At 41.5% G+C, this 18,412-nt stretch overlaps 1 protein-coding gene across 1 annotated transcript in view; it reads right to left on the reverse strand.

The window, feature by feature from the left end:
• The window catches only part of LOC143808444 (vertebrate ancient opsin-like), a 192,697-nt gene that overhangs the window by 158,168 nt on the left and 16,117 nt on the right, over positions 1–18,412 (reverse strand). Inside the window, exon 2 of the mRNA XM_077291122.1 lies at positions 12,739–13,072. Within this exon, the coding sequence (XP_077147237.1) occupies positions 12,739–13,072 (334 nt within the window). The remainder of the gene's footprint in view (positions 1–12,738; positions 13,073–18,412) is intronic.

Here is an 18,412-nt window from a genome sequence, read left to right on the forward strand (position 1 = left end):
CCTATATGGTATACTGTGTGTTAAACAGCGAACAAATAAGACTAGGGTAAAATTGTTGGAAAAGTAAGATGTGATTTTTGTATTTTTGATCACTACGCTACACTACACTACACTACACTACACTACAAAATATCGAAAAAAAATTCCATCACTTACAGTTTTTACACAAACACTAACTCCATAGGCTTTTTCGTGGCCTATACTTTGACCCCTTTGCATGACCTTTAGTGGATGATTTTGGTGTCATTAGATTAGTTAAAAATTAATGGACAATGGGCTGTGATTGGCTGCAGAGAAGATTTTATTAACCCAGCTTACAAATAGTGTGATGGTGTCCATAGCATCCAATCATAGCATGTCTTTCATGTTACCTCAGCAGCATAAGAAATAAAAGCTGTGCTGTGATTTGTTGTTATGGGCAGAAAAGAAAGATATTTTTTTTACTCACAGTTCATAACAGTGTGATGGTGTCCATAGCAACCAACCAGAGAACAGCTTTCATTTTACTTCAGCAGTATAAGAAATGAAAGCTGCCCTGTGATTGGTTGCCATGGGGAACAAAGGTAGATTTTCTTTTAGACAGAGCTCATAAGAGTGTGGTGGTGTCCTTACCACGATTCCTTTCAGTATTTAGTGGTTCTGGTGAATTATGCTTCTGGTTCTAACAATGTGCAGGAAATGGCTACAAATGGGTGTTGTAATTGACTCAACAACTTTTGCTACATTTGTGGTTGTTTTGTAGTGAAGAAACAACGAAGGAACATTATGGACTTCGTTTAGAAAAGTGTATTATGCATACTTTGGTGTAAAACGAGGTTATTAGGACAAGTAGTGAGTTCTACATGTAGTGTGTTCTGTTGTGTAGAAGAACTAAGACAGTGGTCGAAAGGGAAGAAAGAGCTTTCGTTTTGGCGTGCCTATGATCTAGAGGGAACCACAAAATCATAGTGATGACTGCTACTTTTGCATGTGCAATGTGGAGGGATTCAGCCTTAAAAATAAGAAGGATATTATATACAGTGGAAAAAATAAGTATTTGATACACTGCTGATTTTGCAAGTTTTCCCACCTACAAAGAATGGAGAGGTCTGTAATTTTTATTGTAGGTACACTTCAAGTGTGAGAGACAGAATCTAAAAATAAAAACCAGAAAATCACATTGTATGATTTTTAAACAATTAAATTGCATTTTATTACATGGAGTAAGTATTTTATCACCTACCAACCAGCAAGAATTTTGGCTCTCAAAGAAAACATAAGAATAAATCATTGGATTTGCACAAATTTCCATAAACCCAAATTTTGCATACCTGTGTAATTATGGAACTTTTATTTATCTGATTACTGGTGTAATACATTTCAATCCACATGCATTACAATGGACTAGATTTGTCAGTTTTACACTGGCCTGCTACAACTTGTGTAAGGCTGCAGTAGCATCGTATGCAGTGAAGAGGCAGTGACCCACAAATTCAAACACAAAAGTCTCTTTTAATGTGTTGCTTCACAGCATTAAAGTCCAATTCACATAAATGCATATAACTTCAGTGGATATTATCAGTGACCAGTTTACACCAGTTCAAAGCAATACATATTACATAGCTTTAGATTTGCGGTCCCTAAACAGGCCAGACTTCCCTTGTCCAGTTTCCCTGGGCGACCGCACGCCATCTCACAGTCTCTATATGTCTCCATACACACAGCCTCATATGTTGCAGACACTACACACGTCAGCCCTCCTCTGACTAGTTCTTGTGGGTGTCCTGCATCGCTGTATCACAGTCTCTTTACAGACTCTTTACTCACACAGTCGTACATAGTTCAGGATATCCTCTGGATAGCAGCCGGGCACCATATCCACCTGTTTGCAATCATTGCACATGCTAGTCCTCTTTCGGGCACAGGACATCCACCTCCGGGCACAGGATTGTCCATATCCGACTCCTTCGGGAACAGGACATCCACCTCCGTGCACAGGACTGTCCACATCCGAGACCAGTACCATGGACAACTTGCATCTCTGTGTACACTGCGGGTGCCAGGCTATTCAGCTGCCCTGGGTGCTGGCTCTGCTGGCCTGTGCCTCCATGCACTCTGCAGTCCAGCACACACCAGACTGACACTGACGTGCACCTCGCACACCTGACATGACCTGACACGGCCTTACACACCCCTACCCCTTACTGCAGGGTTTTTAAACACACACACAAACCTGTGGCCTTCAGCCACCTGGAAAACCCGGACCGGAAATCCGTGACTCTCATGCACACCTATGGACTTCATCCATCTGCATGCACATTCTGGGGAGAACAAACAGCACCCCCTAGCTGTATCAGAGGCCACAGCCTCACACTTGCTTATGACTGGGTCTAACAGGCCACCATAGCTAGCAGATCTGGAGGTCATTTGGCTTCCAGGTGCCATGACTACAATCAGCTCCCCATAATAACATCATGGGGGTGCTGTTGGAGTGAAGAAGGCAGCAGCCCCCTCCCACTTTCAATCTAATAAATGCTGCGATTGCTATTGATTGAAGCATTCAGAGGGCTAAACAGCCAAGGATGGGGCAGGCACCAGCCCTGGCATTTACAGCAGGATCTCAGCTATTGGCTAAGGTGTGGGTCGCTCACCAGGGCAATGGGGATATTCGGTACCGGGTCCGGTACTTAAAGGGGATGTCATGGTGGCTTGACCTGGTCCATGGCCCTGGGCACTGAATTAAAAGCGGAAAGTCTTTAAAGGGTTTAATAAAGTCTATTCATGACGCCACCTGTGGTATTCGGTCAGTAGGGACCGACGCTGCATGAAGGGGGGGTCCTCTGGGGTGATGTTATGGCAGCTAGATGATATAATTTCCCACAGGTGAAGTAGGTCCCCAGGGCTCCCGGTGTAGAGGTGAAGATGGTGAGAAGTGCAGTGAAGAACGAGGACACAGGTTTGCAGTCTCTTTACCTGGTTTATTGTAGCTTTAGGCAGTCCAGGGCACCAGACAACAGGTACAGGCAGGGTCCGGCCGGCTTGGAAGCGAATCCAGAGTCCTCTGACTAGGTGGAGGTAAAAGCCTTCCCCAAACCGCGGTGGTGTTGTAGTCCCTTACTGCCTATGGCTTCTGATAAGGTCCTCACAGTTCCTCTCTGTTCTCCATATAGGTTAGGACACTACCCGTATGACAAGTGAAGCAGACCTTTTTACCTTTTTACAGGGTCTCTGTCATGACCTGGGCCCTATATTTATCACTGTGTCTCCTGGGTATAAAGGCGGACAAGTGATTTACAATCCAGCTGTCCTTTTGGTTTCAGCTATGCCACATTAGAGTTCAGCACGGCCTCGGTCTTCTGGCTACCGGAATCTGCGCTAGGCAGGGAGGTAGCCAAATCACTGCTCTGCTCCATTGGTATTATTCTCCTGTGCTTTCTCTCTCCTGCACTCTTTCTACAAACTTTTCATTCCTTCTGTTCTCTTCCTCCAGGAGCTGTAGTACCTCGGACTACACGGCTCCTTCAGACCTTCCGACACTCTATGTCTGTCTGCTCTCTTCTCTGTCCTCTGACAGAATGCTCTCTAACTTCCTCTCCAGCCAGAATATATGAGGGAATTTCCCCTTAATCCGGGTCCAGGCCTTCTGGCCTGGAGTATGAACGTGTTGTATGCAAGTGATTACCTGGAGAAAGTTATCCTTCATCGCTTCCAAGCATGACATCACTCTCCCCAAGGGGAAAGCAATGCCACTGTAATGACCAGGACCCTGGGGCATCACAGGTGAGCTCCTGTGTAGGTGAAGTGGGGCCGGGGCACGAGTGTTTGAGTCTGCTGAGGGCCGAAACTGAGTTCTGAATGGTCTGCAACCCCTCTTCTAAATGAATGTCTGGGTGGAGTGTGATGGAATACATTCCTTACTCACTTTTATTTCTGGAGCCCTTACTATCTCCCCATCCAGGGTACCAATATCAGCTACAAACAAGGCAGAAGACCTTGGGTTTGGGTTAACAGATACGACTTTACTGTGCAATTCATTTACACATGGCTGCAGCATACAGATTAAGACAAAGTCTCTTTTTAGTGGTGTTCTTTAGGTTTTGTGATCCATCAGTCCTTGTCCCCATCCTTTTCTGAGACCCACCATCTTCACCTCACTCTGCGACAGGGCTGATATCTTCCTCTTCAGGGAGACAGAGGCATGATTCTCTTTACCTCTCCTGAACCTTAGGTTCAAGACTGTCCCAGAGTCCAGACGTGACCAAAGCTGTACTCTCATTCTTCTAGGAAAACAAATACTGACCAGACCCATTCTCTTCTGCTATATCTTAGTTGCACTAGAACTTGGTAACTCTTCTTGCTTAGCCTTGCTTTCCACTCCACCCAGACTTGCACTTGATGAGTCCCAGACTCTGACTAGGCTGTGTGACAGCCCTTACTTCACTCACTGTAACCCAGAAAACATTTTCTATAAAACTCCTCTTATCCCTTACAACTAGTGAGCTAATCCAACTGTCAAAGGGAACCTGTCAGCAGGATTGTGCACAGTAACTTACACACAGTGTCAGGTCGACGACGTCATACTGTTTACAATGATACCTTGGTGGATGACAGCCATCTTGTGGTTGTTCTGTAATCTTTATTTTCAGTTTTGAGTTAATGATATGCTCGTGCTCCGGGGCGGCCTGTGGGGGGTCTTCATGTGGTGCTCTGATTAGCTATTCATAATGCAGACTGCTGACAGGTCAGTGATTCCTCACTGACCTACCCCCCTAGTTTACATATTGAGTATATGTGCATACTGAAAAAAAATACCCTTCTTCAGGCGGGTGCCAGCCGTGGCACCTGCGCTGCAGCAAAATCGCATGTTTACTGTGTTAATAATAAATGTGCTTGAGGTTATCCTGGTAGTATATTAATTACAGGTTTACTGTGTTAATAATAATTGTGCTTGAGGTTATCCTGGTAGTATATTAATTACAGGTTTACTGTGTTAATAATAAATGTGCTTGAGGTTATCCTAATAGTATATTTTAAAAAATCCATTAGAAAATGGTGCCCGCCGTGCCTGCACAGTAGCAGCTGTCGGTGTATATAGAGGTGATACGATAGCTACTACTGCGTAGGAGTGGGTAGCACCATCTTGGAGGAGGAAATTTTTTTCTTCAAGATGGTGCCCCATATTATATCGGGGTCTATGGTGGACATTATACTGAGGCTGTGGAGACATCATAATATTTGAGGGACCATGAGGGACATTATACTATATAGGAAGCTGGGATATACATCATACTGTGTGGGGTGCTGTGAGGGACAATATACTGTGTAGAAAGGGCTGAGGGCCAATATACTGCATCGGGGACTGGGGAGTCATAATACCATATAGTGTGCTGTGGGGGGTCATCATAGTGTATATTGGGCGGCTGCTGTGCCCACATACTGTGTAGGAGGACAGTGTGAGGAGGGGATACAATTTGGAAAGGATAGCATGATGGGCAGTATGGGGGCATAGTGTGAAGAGGCACAGAATGGCTATGAAGAAAGTGTGTAATGGGGGCACCATATGGAGAGATTTTAGCCTGGCAGGAGACAGTGTGGACATATAGAGAGTGTAAGAGAAAACAGTGGAAAGGGGACAGCCATGGTCTAGGCCATGGTTCATAAGGGCTCTGGTGTTAAAAGCTGATAATGGCAGACAGTGGTGAGGTTATAGATCATAAATAAGGGCAGAGAGTGTGGTTACCATATACTATAGGAGGCTTAGTTAGGGCCCAATATACACAGATGTTTTTATCCAGAGGGCATTTTAATAACACTCCTATTTTAAGGCCACAATATTGGGAAGTGCAGCAGAAGACTGGAGCAGAGGTAAGTCTGCAGAGACAAGCTGTGGATGTGAAAAGTCATAATGGCGTCTGGACTAGATGGAGACGAAAAGAAAGAGAATGACTCCAATCACAGAAGTTGTCAGATGTAAATGTTTATTTGTGATTGTGTCTCATCAGTTCTGTGGTTTCTATATAGTCTGCAGTCTCATAAAATACTGATAAGAACAACTGCCAGCATCTAGTCCTTACCAGTTTTACGGACATACTGGGAGTTGTTGGTTCATGCAATTGTATATGGGGTTGACCTGACATTACTGTCAGCAAATAATGAGTGTTTATAAATCTAGCTTTAAAACTGAACTCCCTGTTGAGCCTCACCTCTAAAGTACACCACTTTTTTACTTTTGTTGGTATTTTTGAGCGAAAAAGGTAACAATTCTAGTGGAAATGGTTGTCAGAGGTTGTTACCTGACCAATTGGAGGAGGGTGCATTGTGGGTCCTGTTACATTAGTCTCAGATCCATTTCTTTGACTGGGGGGGCTCAGAGGTGGGGGCACAATCGACTTCATCTGCCTAGGCCACCGAAATACCTCGTCCCGGACATATCGGGAAGGTAGTTAAGGCTGCTTTCACACATCAGGTTTTTGCCGTCAGGCTCTATCTGGCGATTTTTGAAAAAAAAAAAACGGATCCAGCGAATTATGCCGCCGGATCCGGTTTATTCTCATAGACTTGTATTAGCGCCAGATTCCGCCAGATGGCCTCATATTTCCGGATCCGGCGAAAATTGTTTGTCCGGCATCTGGAAAAAACGTACAAAGTTACGTTTTTTTTGTCTCCGGCGAAAAACTGGACAGTGCCATATGGTGCTTTCGGCTTTTTGCTAGAATGGAAGCCTATGGGTGCTGGAAGGCTATGGGCGCCAGATTCCGTTTTTTTTAACTGAGCATGCTCTGTTTTTTTTAGGATCCAATTAGCTGTTTCAGCTAGTTGGATCCGTAAAAAAAAAGATCCATTGCATCAGTTTTTCACAATCTGCGACGGATCCATTTTTATCACCATTCGACAGATTGTGCCTGAAGGCAAAAAACTTATGTGTGAAAGCAGCCTAAGACATTATGTATGGTCCAGTCATCTGTGTTTTTTATATTCAGTGAACAAAAATGCCTTCCTGTAAATTAAGCTGCACACACCTTACAGTGCCTAATTATTAGCACAATACAATTTGGTGCCCAAATAACTTCATATTTAGTTCCAATAATGCTTCTAAACCAGTGCCTAAATAACAGTGTTTGACTCTCTTCACATCTGCCGTGGAGGCTCTTTTTCAAGTCTCCAGCGAAAATCCAGAGAAAATATAGCAGCACGCACACTATGACAGAAATCAGATGAACCATAAATTGAATGGATCCACCTGGCTCTGCTATTTTTGGCATGCGGGTACTTCTCTTCCTATGACAGAGCAAAAACTCAGAAATAGGGCTGTAGAAGTGAGAAAAGCAAAAATTCCGAAAGTCGTAACATTATTGCGCTACTAATTATTCAGCAAAAATGTGATCCTTTTCTATGCCAGCTTTCTGGAAATTTGTTTTTATGAACTACCATTAAGGCTAGCTGATATAATGGAATTAGACTAAATTTGACCTAACCAATATTGACAGGCTCAGCTGACAGGCAAATGTGTATATAGACACCTCACAGACGATGTTGGGGGGAGATAAATATACAGCATGTCCAATTTTGAAGGGCAAACCTTTTTGTTTTCAAAGCGATAAGCTACTGTCAGAGAGGTCTGACCAAGGCTCTTCCTTAGGGTACCGTTACACTAAACGATTTACCAACGATCACGACCAGCGATACGACCTGGCCGTGATCGTTGGTAAGTTGTTGTGTGGTCGCTGGAGAGCTGTCACACAGACAGCTCTCCAGCGACCAACGATGCCGCGCTTAGTAACCCGATGTTTACCCTGGTTACCATTGTAAATGTAAATAAAAAAACCACTACATACTTACATTCCGGTGTCTGCCACGTCCCTCGCCGTCTGCTTCCCGCACTGACTGTGTCAGTGCCGGCCGTAAAGCACAGCACAGCGGTGACGTCACTGCTGTGCACTGCTTTTACTTTACGGCCGGCGCTCACAGTCAGTGCGGGAAGCAGACGGCGAGGGACGTGACAGACATCAGAAGGTGAGTATGTAGTGTTTTTTTTTTTTTACATTTACAATGGTAACCAGGGTAAATATCGGGTTACTAAGCGCGGCCCTGTGCTTAGTAACCCGATGTTTACCCTGGTTACAAGCGAACACATCGCTGGATCGCTGTCACCCACGCCGATCCAGCGATGACAGCGGGAGATCCAGCGACGAAAGAAAGTTTAAAACGATCTGCTACAATGTACGATTCTCAGCGTGGTCCCTGATCGCAGTAGCGTGTCAGACACAGCAAGATCGTATGTATATCGCTGGAACGTCACGGATCGTGCCGTCGTAGCGACCAAAGTGCCACTGTGAGACGGTACCCTTAGAAAACACTAGAGCACTTGACAGAGCAAGCACTTCTTTGTATGAATGAGTTGGGCGAGATAGTTGCTGGCCAAACAATTGTCCCCTTGGGCTTACAGCTATTTAAAGTAGTCCAAACATGAACCAAATTTATCAAACAGCATGAACCACTTTGATCAATTTCTCACATTTTAAGGTTGTCTATTCTAAGCATACACAGATGATAACCTGAAACATCCATATACTTGACAGATTTAGCCAATGAAATAAATGAAACAAGACCATGAAGTGTTTGTTAGTGAATACCAACATCAGTGGAAACATGGCCAAGATTTCACAAATCATTGGACGGCATGTTATGTCAACAATCCACAACTTGGTCTTGTCCTTTGATCTCACACAATAGAGTGATACATACGGATTTACTGCTTAAAGGGAACCTGTCACCACGTTTTTGGAAGATGGGATAAAAATAGCGTTAAATAGGGGCAGAGGTGGGCGTTACATTAGTGTGTTTGTTATGCGTTTATTACCCACCTAAGTTGCCGAAATACCTTTGCAAAGTCTCCGTTTTCGCCTGTCAATCAGGCTGGTCTGGTCAAAAGGGCGTATTGTCTTCCCCCAGATTTTGCGTAGTTTTCCGTTGGTGGCATAGTGGTGTGCACATGCCCAAGGTCCCGAATCCTCTGCCAGGGGATTTAAAAGAGCGCGCTGTTCGTTATTTCATTGGTGATCGGTGGGCGCGGCCATCTTCCTTTGGCCGCGCGTGCGCAGAAGCGGCGCTCTGCTGGCCGCGGCTTCAGGAAAGTGGCCGCCGCGATATCCATCTGCGCACGCGTGGCATCCCGCGGCCATTTTCCTGAAGCCGCGGCCAGCAGAGCGCCGCTTCTGCACACGCGCGGCCAAAGGAAGATGGCCGCGCCCACCGATCACCAATGAAATAATGAACAGCGCGCTCTTTTAAATCCCCTTGCAGAGGATTCGGGACCTTGGGCATGCGCACACCACTACGCCACCAACGGAAAACTACGCAAAATCTGGGGGAAGACAACACGCCCTTTTGACCAGACCAGCCTGATTGACAGGCGAAAACGGAGACTTTGCAAAGGTATTTCGGCAACTTAGGTGGGTAATAAACGCATAACAAACACTAATGTAACGCCCACCTCTGCCCCTATTTAACGCTATTTTTATCCCATCTTCCAAAAACGTGGTGACAGGTTCCCTTTAACTCCCTCAGACCTTAATTAAAAGGAAACTGGACAATATATTTCCTAAGGACAATGATCCAAACATTTGAATGAACTTAGCAACATGAATCTATTTTCCTGGCTCTAGGGTTTTTGGAGAACTACTTTGGAATATAATAATAACAGGAGTTCTTGGTAAGCAGCATTGTCAGGACTTTGCATGACGCATCGTCTACCCGACAGATCTTTTCAATATTTACTAGTTTAGTTATATAGCTGCAATGTTCTGTCACATGCTCAAGACCCAAATTTACATACTTGTACTTTATTGTTAACATAAACGGCTTTCTATTATAGTTAAAGGCCTTGCCCTATGAATAATTTAAAAAAAAATAAGATATCTTCAATTATATTTTTTTATTCTCATTATGTTTTCTCTCCCCTTTACTTATTTGCATAAGATATTTGTAGCCTTCATTCTCATCTGCTGTGCAGGACCTTTTCCATTGTGGAAGTTGTTACATTACTCCTCCAGTTCTGACATTTCTCCTTCTCGCCCTCAATGTAATAGTTCCTGCCCCCATAGTGTCTAAATCCCACTGACTATCTTAACTGTGTGAATCTTTGACTGTGCATGCAGCACACCATCCCCATGCCTCCTTTCCTTACTGTTGTAGTCCACAACTGGTTATTCTCCAGGAATAATTATCATCATTTTCATTGATCTGCAGCTCAGGTGCATGCACTCTGCCATCCCCACTGTGAAGCCTACTAATTTCTCTCTTTCTGAAAGTAGGATGGTTATGAACTACATAAGGCTTCAAGGGGGGTAGAATACGCCTAGCAGGTAGAATTACTCAAGAAGGACAACCAAAGCAGAGCGGCCTAAGTGTTAGGAAACGAAAGTCAAATCAGTTTAGACAGATTGTCTCATCATAGCTTGACATAAGGAGGAGGCAGCAGTTTGGTCTGTGTAGAGCCCAGAAGAACGTTAACATTTCTGGTCTGAAAACAAGGAACTGTTAAAAAGGTTACCGACTACTTTTGAATTCATTGTCTATCCTTAGAATAGGCCATGAATATCTGATTGGTGAGGGTTAGAAACCTGGCACTTCTGCTGATCAGCTGTTACTGGCACTGGTCGGACACTCTCAGATGCTGCCAGAACACAGCAGCTCCATAACAACATTTGATAGGTGGTGGATCTGCAGTATCATGTTATAGAAATAAAAGAGCGGCTGTGTTCAGAAGCATCTAAGAACTTCCAGCCAGTACTGGTGCCGGTAACAACTGATCGGCGGGTGTGCTGGGTGTTGCACTTCCACAAATCAGATATATTTATGGCCTCTCCTAGAGATAGTCCATTAATAAAATAGTAATGGCCAACTCTTTTAATGGTAAAATTATTCAAATGTTTAATGAAGGTACATTGCAAATTTGTAAATTATCTTTAAAACTGATATTTGAAAAACAATATAATTTCCCTGGACAATTAATTTAAAGGGTCCAATGTACTGTAAACAAGAGCTAAACTAGACATAATGCAGACTCTGCTCCATGTGTTCTTTTTGCCTTATAACATCCCAGGGCTTCAAATACCACCTATGTCAGACATATCTACCTCTCTGATGCCAGAAATCCCAGTGTGTCTACCAAGTATATCTCCCTTCTTCTCATTATCACAAATTCTAAAACTCATTATGGACAAAACAAAACTGACTATCTTTCCTCTCTCTCATTCAACCTTCCATACTTACCTCTCCAAGACTGGCCTAATATTGTAAATTACACCACAGTTTCTTCTGTTTAATAGGTCCCTTGCATGAGGGTAAGATTTTTCGCTGCTCTTTCCTTCAAACCACATGTTCATGTCTATCACAGTGATTAAAAAAAAATAGTAAATCAAATACCCCTTTGTCACCCCCCTTAGTTAAATAAAAATTATAAAATAAAAAAAATATTTTTTTCCATTCTTTGCAGTTAGGGTTGGAGTTAGGGTTGGGGTTAGAGTTAGGGTTGGGGTTAGGGTTGTGTTAGGGTTGGTTAGGGTTGGAGTTAGATTTTGTTTTTTTATTAAAAAAAGATAAAGATATGAAGGCTACTGTTTAGCGCAGGTGCTCACTACTCGAGTTTGCATTGGGTGCTCAGGTTTACACGGAGTGTCGCCTGTTGTCGCCTATTGTTATCAAATTCTGTATCTTACCTGTGGGTTCAAAATTCTCACTATACCCCTGGATAAAATCCTTGTGTAGTGTGGTTTCCTAAATGGGGTCAGCTGTGAGTGGTTTCCAATGTTTAGGCACATGAGGGGCTCTACAAACGCGGCATGGCATTCGCTCTCAATTCCAGCCAATTTTGCGTTCAATAAGTTAAACGGTGCTCCCTCCCTTCCAAGCCCTGCATTATGCCCAAAAAGTGGATTTTCCCCACATGTGGGGTATCTGCATACTCAGGGGAAATTGCATAACACATTTAGCTGTCTATTTTTTCTTGTGACCCTTGTGAAAATAAAAAAGTTTGGGTATAAAGCAAATTTTTTGTGAAAAAAAGTTAAATGCTCATTTTTTCCTTTCACATTGCTTCAGTTCTCATGAAGCAACTGAAGGGTTAATAAACTTCTTGAATGTGGTTTTGATCACCTTGAGGGGTGCAGTTTTTAGAATGTTGTCACATTTGTGTATTTTATGTCATATAAGCCCCTCAAAGCCACTTCAAATGTCATATGGTCCATAAAAAAATGGTTTTGGAAATTTTGTTGGAAAAATCAGAAATTACTGGTCAACTTTTAACCCTTCTAACAAAGAAAAATTATGTTTCTAAAATTGTGCTGATGTAAAGTAGATGTGATAAATGTTATTCATTTACTATTTTGGTGACGCATCTCTCTCATTTAAGGGAACAAAAATGAAAAGTTTGAAAATTGCTAAATGTAAAACTTTTTTGCCAAATGTCCGTTTTTTGATAAATAAACGCAAGTCATATCGAATAAGTTTTACCACTATCATGAAGTACAATATGTCATGAAAAAACGTTCTCAGAACCAGTGGGATACGTTGAATTGTTCCAGAGTTATTACCACATAAACTGACACTGGTCAAAATTGTAACATTTGGCTTGGTCATTAAGGTCAAAATTGGCTGGGTCAATAAGGGGTTAAAATCGTAACAACGACATGCAAGGTTCTAATTCAGTCTTCCCCGAACAGTGGGGGAAATCTGAACACATTTAATTTTAAAATTCACCTTACCTGTTTGATGGCAATCAGGAGTCTTCCATAGCAGTACACAATCATGAAGAAAGGCAGAGCCAGGCAAAAAATAAAAAGGCAAACAATATAAGATGTGTTTGTGGCATCACGTGAGTGCCAGTTCACTGAACAAGTAGTACCTGGCCCTTCTGGTCCATAGCTGCTCCACCCAAAAAGTGGAGGCAAAGTCCAAATAAGTGAGTAGGACCAAGACACCAGGATTCCCAGCCAAGCCTTCCTGTAGTTTGTTGCATCGGCTTCCGTACACCTAAGCATTGTGCTATAACGTTCATACGATAACACGGCCAGAGACACCAAAGATACAGTTCCTACAGGATAAAAGAAGAATAGTTATTATAGTTTGATCAAATACAATGCATTATATAATGCATAAGAACATAAAACACATCATTAAGCCACTTGGCCACTACTTTTCAATATCTGTTTGGTGTGGGTGCAACACCCGGCATCCCCACCGATCAGTTGTTAGCAATGATGACTGACGTTCTCAGATGCTGCTGCAACACAGCAACTCCATCCTTACTATAGTGGCTGTGCCATTTATTGCAAATCCACCTCCCATTCAAGCGAATTGGGGTGGATCTGTAGTTTTCTGCCATAGCCACTATAGTTTTGACAAAGCTGCTGTGTTCCGGCAGCATCAGAGAAGTTCCAGCCAGAGCCGGTAACAAGTGAGGTTCCACTTCTACTGATCAGATATTGATGGCCAACCAAGTAGTGGCCAACCACCTTAAATTACTTTAAACCTATAAGATACGGAAGCATATACCAAGTAGTTGTTTTTTTTAAAAAAAGGGATAATTTTATTAACAATTATTAACATACAATTTCTTAAAATAGAGAAAATTATGCCTTAGCGAGTAGACACAAAAATGGACCTGAAAACACAGGATTGGTTTTACTCAAATGATGAGCCAAGTTTCATAATAAGAATAATGATGATAACATACTTGGAGAATACAACAATATTTCTCAAAAAAAACCATATAATTTGGATAAAGCACGAAAAAATGAATGCAATTAGTGCTTATATGATTCGATGTATGTTAAACAGGTATCCTTTCTTTTGCATGGATCATGTAAATACCTTTTTTAAAAAAAAAAATACTACTTGGTATATGCTTCCGTATGTTGTAGGTTTAATGGTATTGGGAAGTACCTATTGTAGCTAGGTCATCTTTTTCTTTTGCCTCCTTAAATTACAGTCTGTGCCCTATAGAAATAAAAGTCAAGCTTATTGGAAAATATGTAAGATTCCTGATTAAGTACAGAGATGAATGGGGGATCAGTAACTTTTAGCAGGTCACTATATGATAACGTGCAAAAGCAAAAAGATTTCAGTTCGCACAATAACAATATAGTAAATGATGTACCTACAAAAATAAAAAAAACACTAGGGGCAAACAAGTAAATAAAATAAATAAAATGTAAAAAAAAGTTTATTAACAAATATATACAAAAAATATGTAAACAGCGGTATGGGAGAGGTCAGGCTAAAATGATCAACATGAAGATAATCAAGATGGTATAGTAGTCCTAATTGGACCAATGATGACTGATGTAAGGCGCCAAAAAAAATCCCTATCCCTCTTTGAATAGAATAAATATGAATTGTTTAAGAGACATACATAATGAAACAAATGTGGAATAACACTGGCAAGAAATGAGCAAAAAAAAATAGTCTATTTGGATACAACTTTGAGTTGCGCCTAAATTTTGCAACTTTTCAAAGCTTTCACTCCAGAATCAGATTTGATAAAATTGAGCCACAAAAGTCTTGAAAACATACTTACTTGATAACTTATGATAAGGGACATGAAGGAGATTATAATGAATGGAACATTTTATTTGACAGGCTTTGAACCCACAGCATTTGATGTACAAGTAATAATAATGACAGGTACCCATTAAGTTTTGCTACCTTTTTCTTCAGGAAAGTGTCAATGAACAAACGTTAATATTTTGTGCAACTGGATTGCCTAATTAAAATATTTTTACTATTCTATGACTCAACCTCTGAATGCCGAGATTTTCCTCTATTTGTTTTTCGGACTCAATCCCTACTTACGCACCGCAACTCACATGGAGTGACTTATAGTACTATAGAATATGTTTGCACTTTAGCCTTAGTGTATTTGCACCTTGGCATTTATTTAATACTATAGGAAGTTCTGACCAATAAAGATTTTTGCATTGTGCAAGATGAGATCAGAAGACAAGGGACGGGGAGAAGCAGTCACTGGCAAAGTACAGGAGAGGACATATTAGCTTCAGTGATTTGAAAACTAGAAGTTTCCTCCAGCACACTATGTGTTGAGACGAGTTAATGGGCCATTTTAAGTGCTCAAGACCTCAAGCAGCTTGTATTGTGTGCCTCTCAACTCTTCCTCCAGACTCTGGGACCTAGATTTCCAAGGTCTAGTGTGAGGTAGCCTCAATCAATGATGGTTTGGGGAGCCATGTCATCTGCTGGTGTAGGTCCACTATGTTTTATCAAGACCAAAGTCAGCGCAGCCGTCTACCAGGAAATTTTAGAGCACTTCATGCTTCCCTCTGCCGACAAGCTTTTTGGAGATGGAAATTTAATTCTCCAGCAAGACTTGGCACCTGTCCACACTGCCAAAAGTACCAATATCTGGTTTAAAAACAACAGTATCACTGTACTTGATTGGCCAGCAAACTCGCCTGACCTTAACCCCATAGAGAATTTATGGGGTATTGTCAAGAGGAAGATGAGAGACACCAGATCCAACAATGCAGACGAGCTGAAGGCTACTATCAAAGCAACCTGGGCTTCCATAACACCTCAGCAGTGCTACAGGCTGATCGCCTCCATGCCATGCCGCATTGATGCAGGAATTGATGCAAAAGGAGCCCTGACCAATTATTGAGTGCATTTACTAAACATACATTTCAGTAGGCCAACATTTCAGATTTTAAAATCATTTTTTCAAGCTGGTGTTATAAAGTATTCTAATTTACTGAGATAATGACTTTTGGGTTTTCATTGGCTGTAAGCCATAATAATCAACATTAACAGAAATAAACACTTGAAATAGATCACTCTGTTTGTAATGACTCTATATAATATAGGAGTTTCACTTTTTCTATTGAAGAACTGAAATAAATTAACTTTTTTATGATATTCTAATTTTGTGAGTTGCACCTGTAAGTGTTGCTTTCCAGTTGCAACCCCCAACTCTCCAGTGCTGCTGCTCTAGTGGTTAGTGAGCTTATCTGATGGCATGATTTGTAACCCTCATATTTTTTCTCCATTTCAAAGCTGGTTTAAAGGTGTTGTCCTTTGATAATGATGACATATCTTTAATATAGACCTGCAATATCAGATCAGTAAGGATTCAACCTCCAGAATAAGATTGATCTCCACTGGCACTCCACTGTTCAAGCTCTGTACACTGTTTACTGCAAGTTGTTGATTGGTGGTGATGTTGGATGTTAGATCTCTAACCAAGTGATCTTGGAAAACTATCCAAAGGATAGGTGAATAATATGTAACTATTGTAAAACCCATTTAATAACCAGTTATAAGTTGAACTTTGATGTAATAAAAAATCAGATTAGGGGAAACAAATAAAAGGATTATAGACCTTAAAGCAGCACTCCCAAAGTTTTTTTTATTTTTTTAATTTATTGCTATTATCATATTATATATTTAGAATTATTATAATTAATATATACAATGAATACATACAATAATAAAACACATAATATACAACTCTGGCAAAAATTAAGAGACCACCACATCAAAACCCTGTCATGGCCAGCCCAATCTCCAGACCTGAACCCCATTGAAAACCTCTGGAATGTAATCAAGAGGATGATGGATACTCACACAAGCTATCAAACAAAGAAGAACTGCTTACATTTTTGCGCCAGAAGCAGTGCGAAAGACTGGTGGAAAGCATGCCAAGACGCATGAAAGCTGTGATTAAAAATCATGGTTATTCCACAAAATATTGATTTCTGAACTCTTCCTGAGTTAAAACATTAGTATTGTTGTTTCTAAATGATTATGAACTTGTTTTCTTTTCATTATTTAAGTTCTGAAAGCACTGTTTGTTTGTTTTTTACATTTTCACCATTTCTCCATTTCAGAAAAAAAATACAAAATTTATTGCTTGGAAATTCAGACAAGTGTTGTCAGAAGTTTATAGAATAAAAGAACAATTTACAGTACAGACCAAAAGTTTGGACACACCTTCTCATTTAAAGATTTTTCTGTATTTTCATGACTATGAAAATTGTACATTCACACTGAAGGCATCAAAATTATGAATTAACACATGTGGAATTATATACTTAACAAAAAAATGTGAAACAACTGAAATTATGTCTTATATTCTAGGTTCTTCAAAGTAGCCACCTTTTGCTTTGATAACTGCTTTATACACTCTTGGCATTCTCTTGATGAGCTTCAAGAGGTTGACACCGGGAATGGTTTTCACTTTACAGGTGTGCCCTGTCAGGTTTAATAAGTGGAATTTCTTGACTTATAAATAGTGTTGGGACAATCAGTTGTGTTGTGCAGAAGTCTGGTGGATACACAGCTGATAGTCCTACTGAATAGACTGTTAGAATTTGTATTATGGCAAGAAAAAAGCAGCTAAATAAAGAAAAACGAGTGGCCATCATTATTTTAAGAAATGAAGGTCAGTCAATCCAAAAAATTTGGAAAACTTTGAAAGTATCCCCAAGTGCAGTGGCAAAAACCATCAAGCGCTACAAAGAAACTGGCTCACATGAGGACCGCCACAGGAAAGGAAGACCAAGAGTCACCTCTGCTTCTGTGGATAAGTTTATCCAAGTCACCAGCCTCAGAAATCACAGGTTAACAGCAGCTCAGATTAGAGACCAGGTCAATGCCACACAGAGTTCTAGCAGCAGACACATCTCTACAACAACTGTTAAGAGGAGACTTTGTGCAGCAGGCCTTCATGGTAAAATAGCTGCTAGAAAATCACTGCTAAGGACATGCAACAAGCAGAAGAGACTTGTTTGGGCTAAAGAACGCACGGAATGGACATTAGACCAGTGGAAATCTGTGCTTTGGTCTGATGAGTCCAAATTTGAGATCTTTGGTTCCATCCACCGTGTCTTTGTGCGACGCAGAAAAGGTGAACGGATGGACTCGACTCTACATGCCTGGTTCCCACCATGAAGCATGGAGGAGGAGGTGTGATGGTGTGGGGGTGCTTTGCTGGTGACACTGTTGGGGATTTATTCAAAATTGAAGGCATACTGAACCAGCATGGCTACCACAGCATCTTGCAGCGGCCTGCTATTCCATCCGGTTTGCGTTTAGTTGGACCATTTATTTTTCAATAGGACAATGACCCCAAACACACATCCAGGCTGTGTAAGGGCTATTTGACCAAGAAGGAGAGTGATGGGGTGCTACGCCAGATGACCTGGCCTCCACAGTCACCAGACCTGAACCCAATCGAGATGGTTTGGGGTGAGCTGGACCGCAGAGTGAAGGCAAAAGGGCCAACAAATGCTAATCATCTCTGGGAACTCCTTAAAGATTGTTGGAAGACCATTCCCGGTGACTACCTCTTGAAGCTCATCAAGAGAATGCCAAGAGTGTGCAAAGCAGTCATCAAAGCAAAAGGTGGCTACTTTGAAGA

The sequence above is a fragment of the Ranitomeya variabilis genome, chromosome 2, assembly GCF_051348905.1.
Source record: "Ranitomeya variabilis isolate aRanVar5 chromosome 2, aRanVar5.hap1, whole genome shotgun sequence".
Classification (NCBI taxonomy): Eukaryota; Metazoa; Chordata; class Amphibia; order Anura; family Dendrobatidae; genus Ranitomeya; species Ranitomeya variabilis.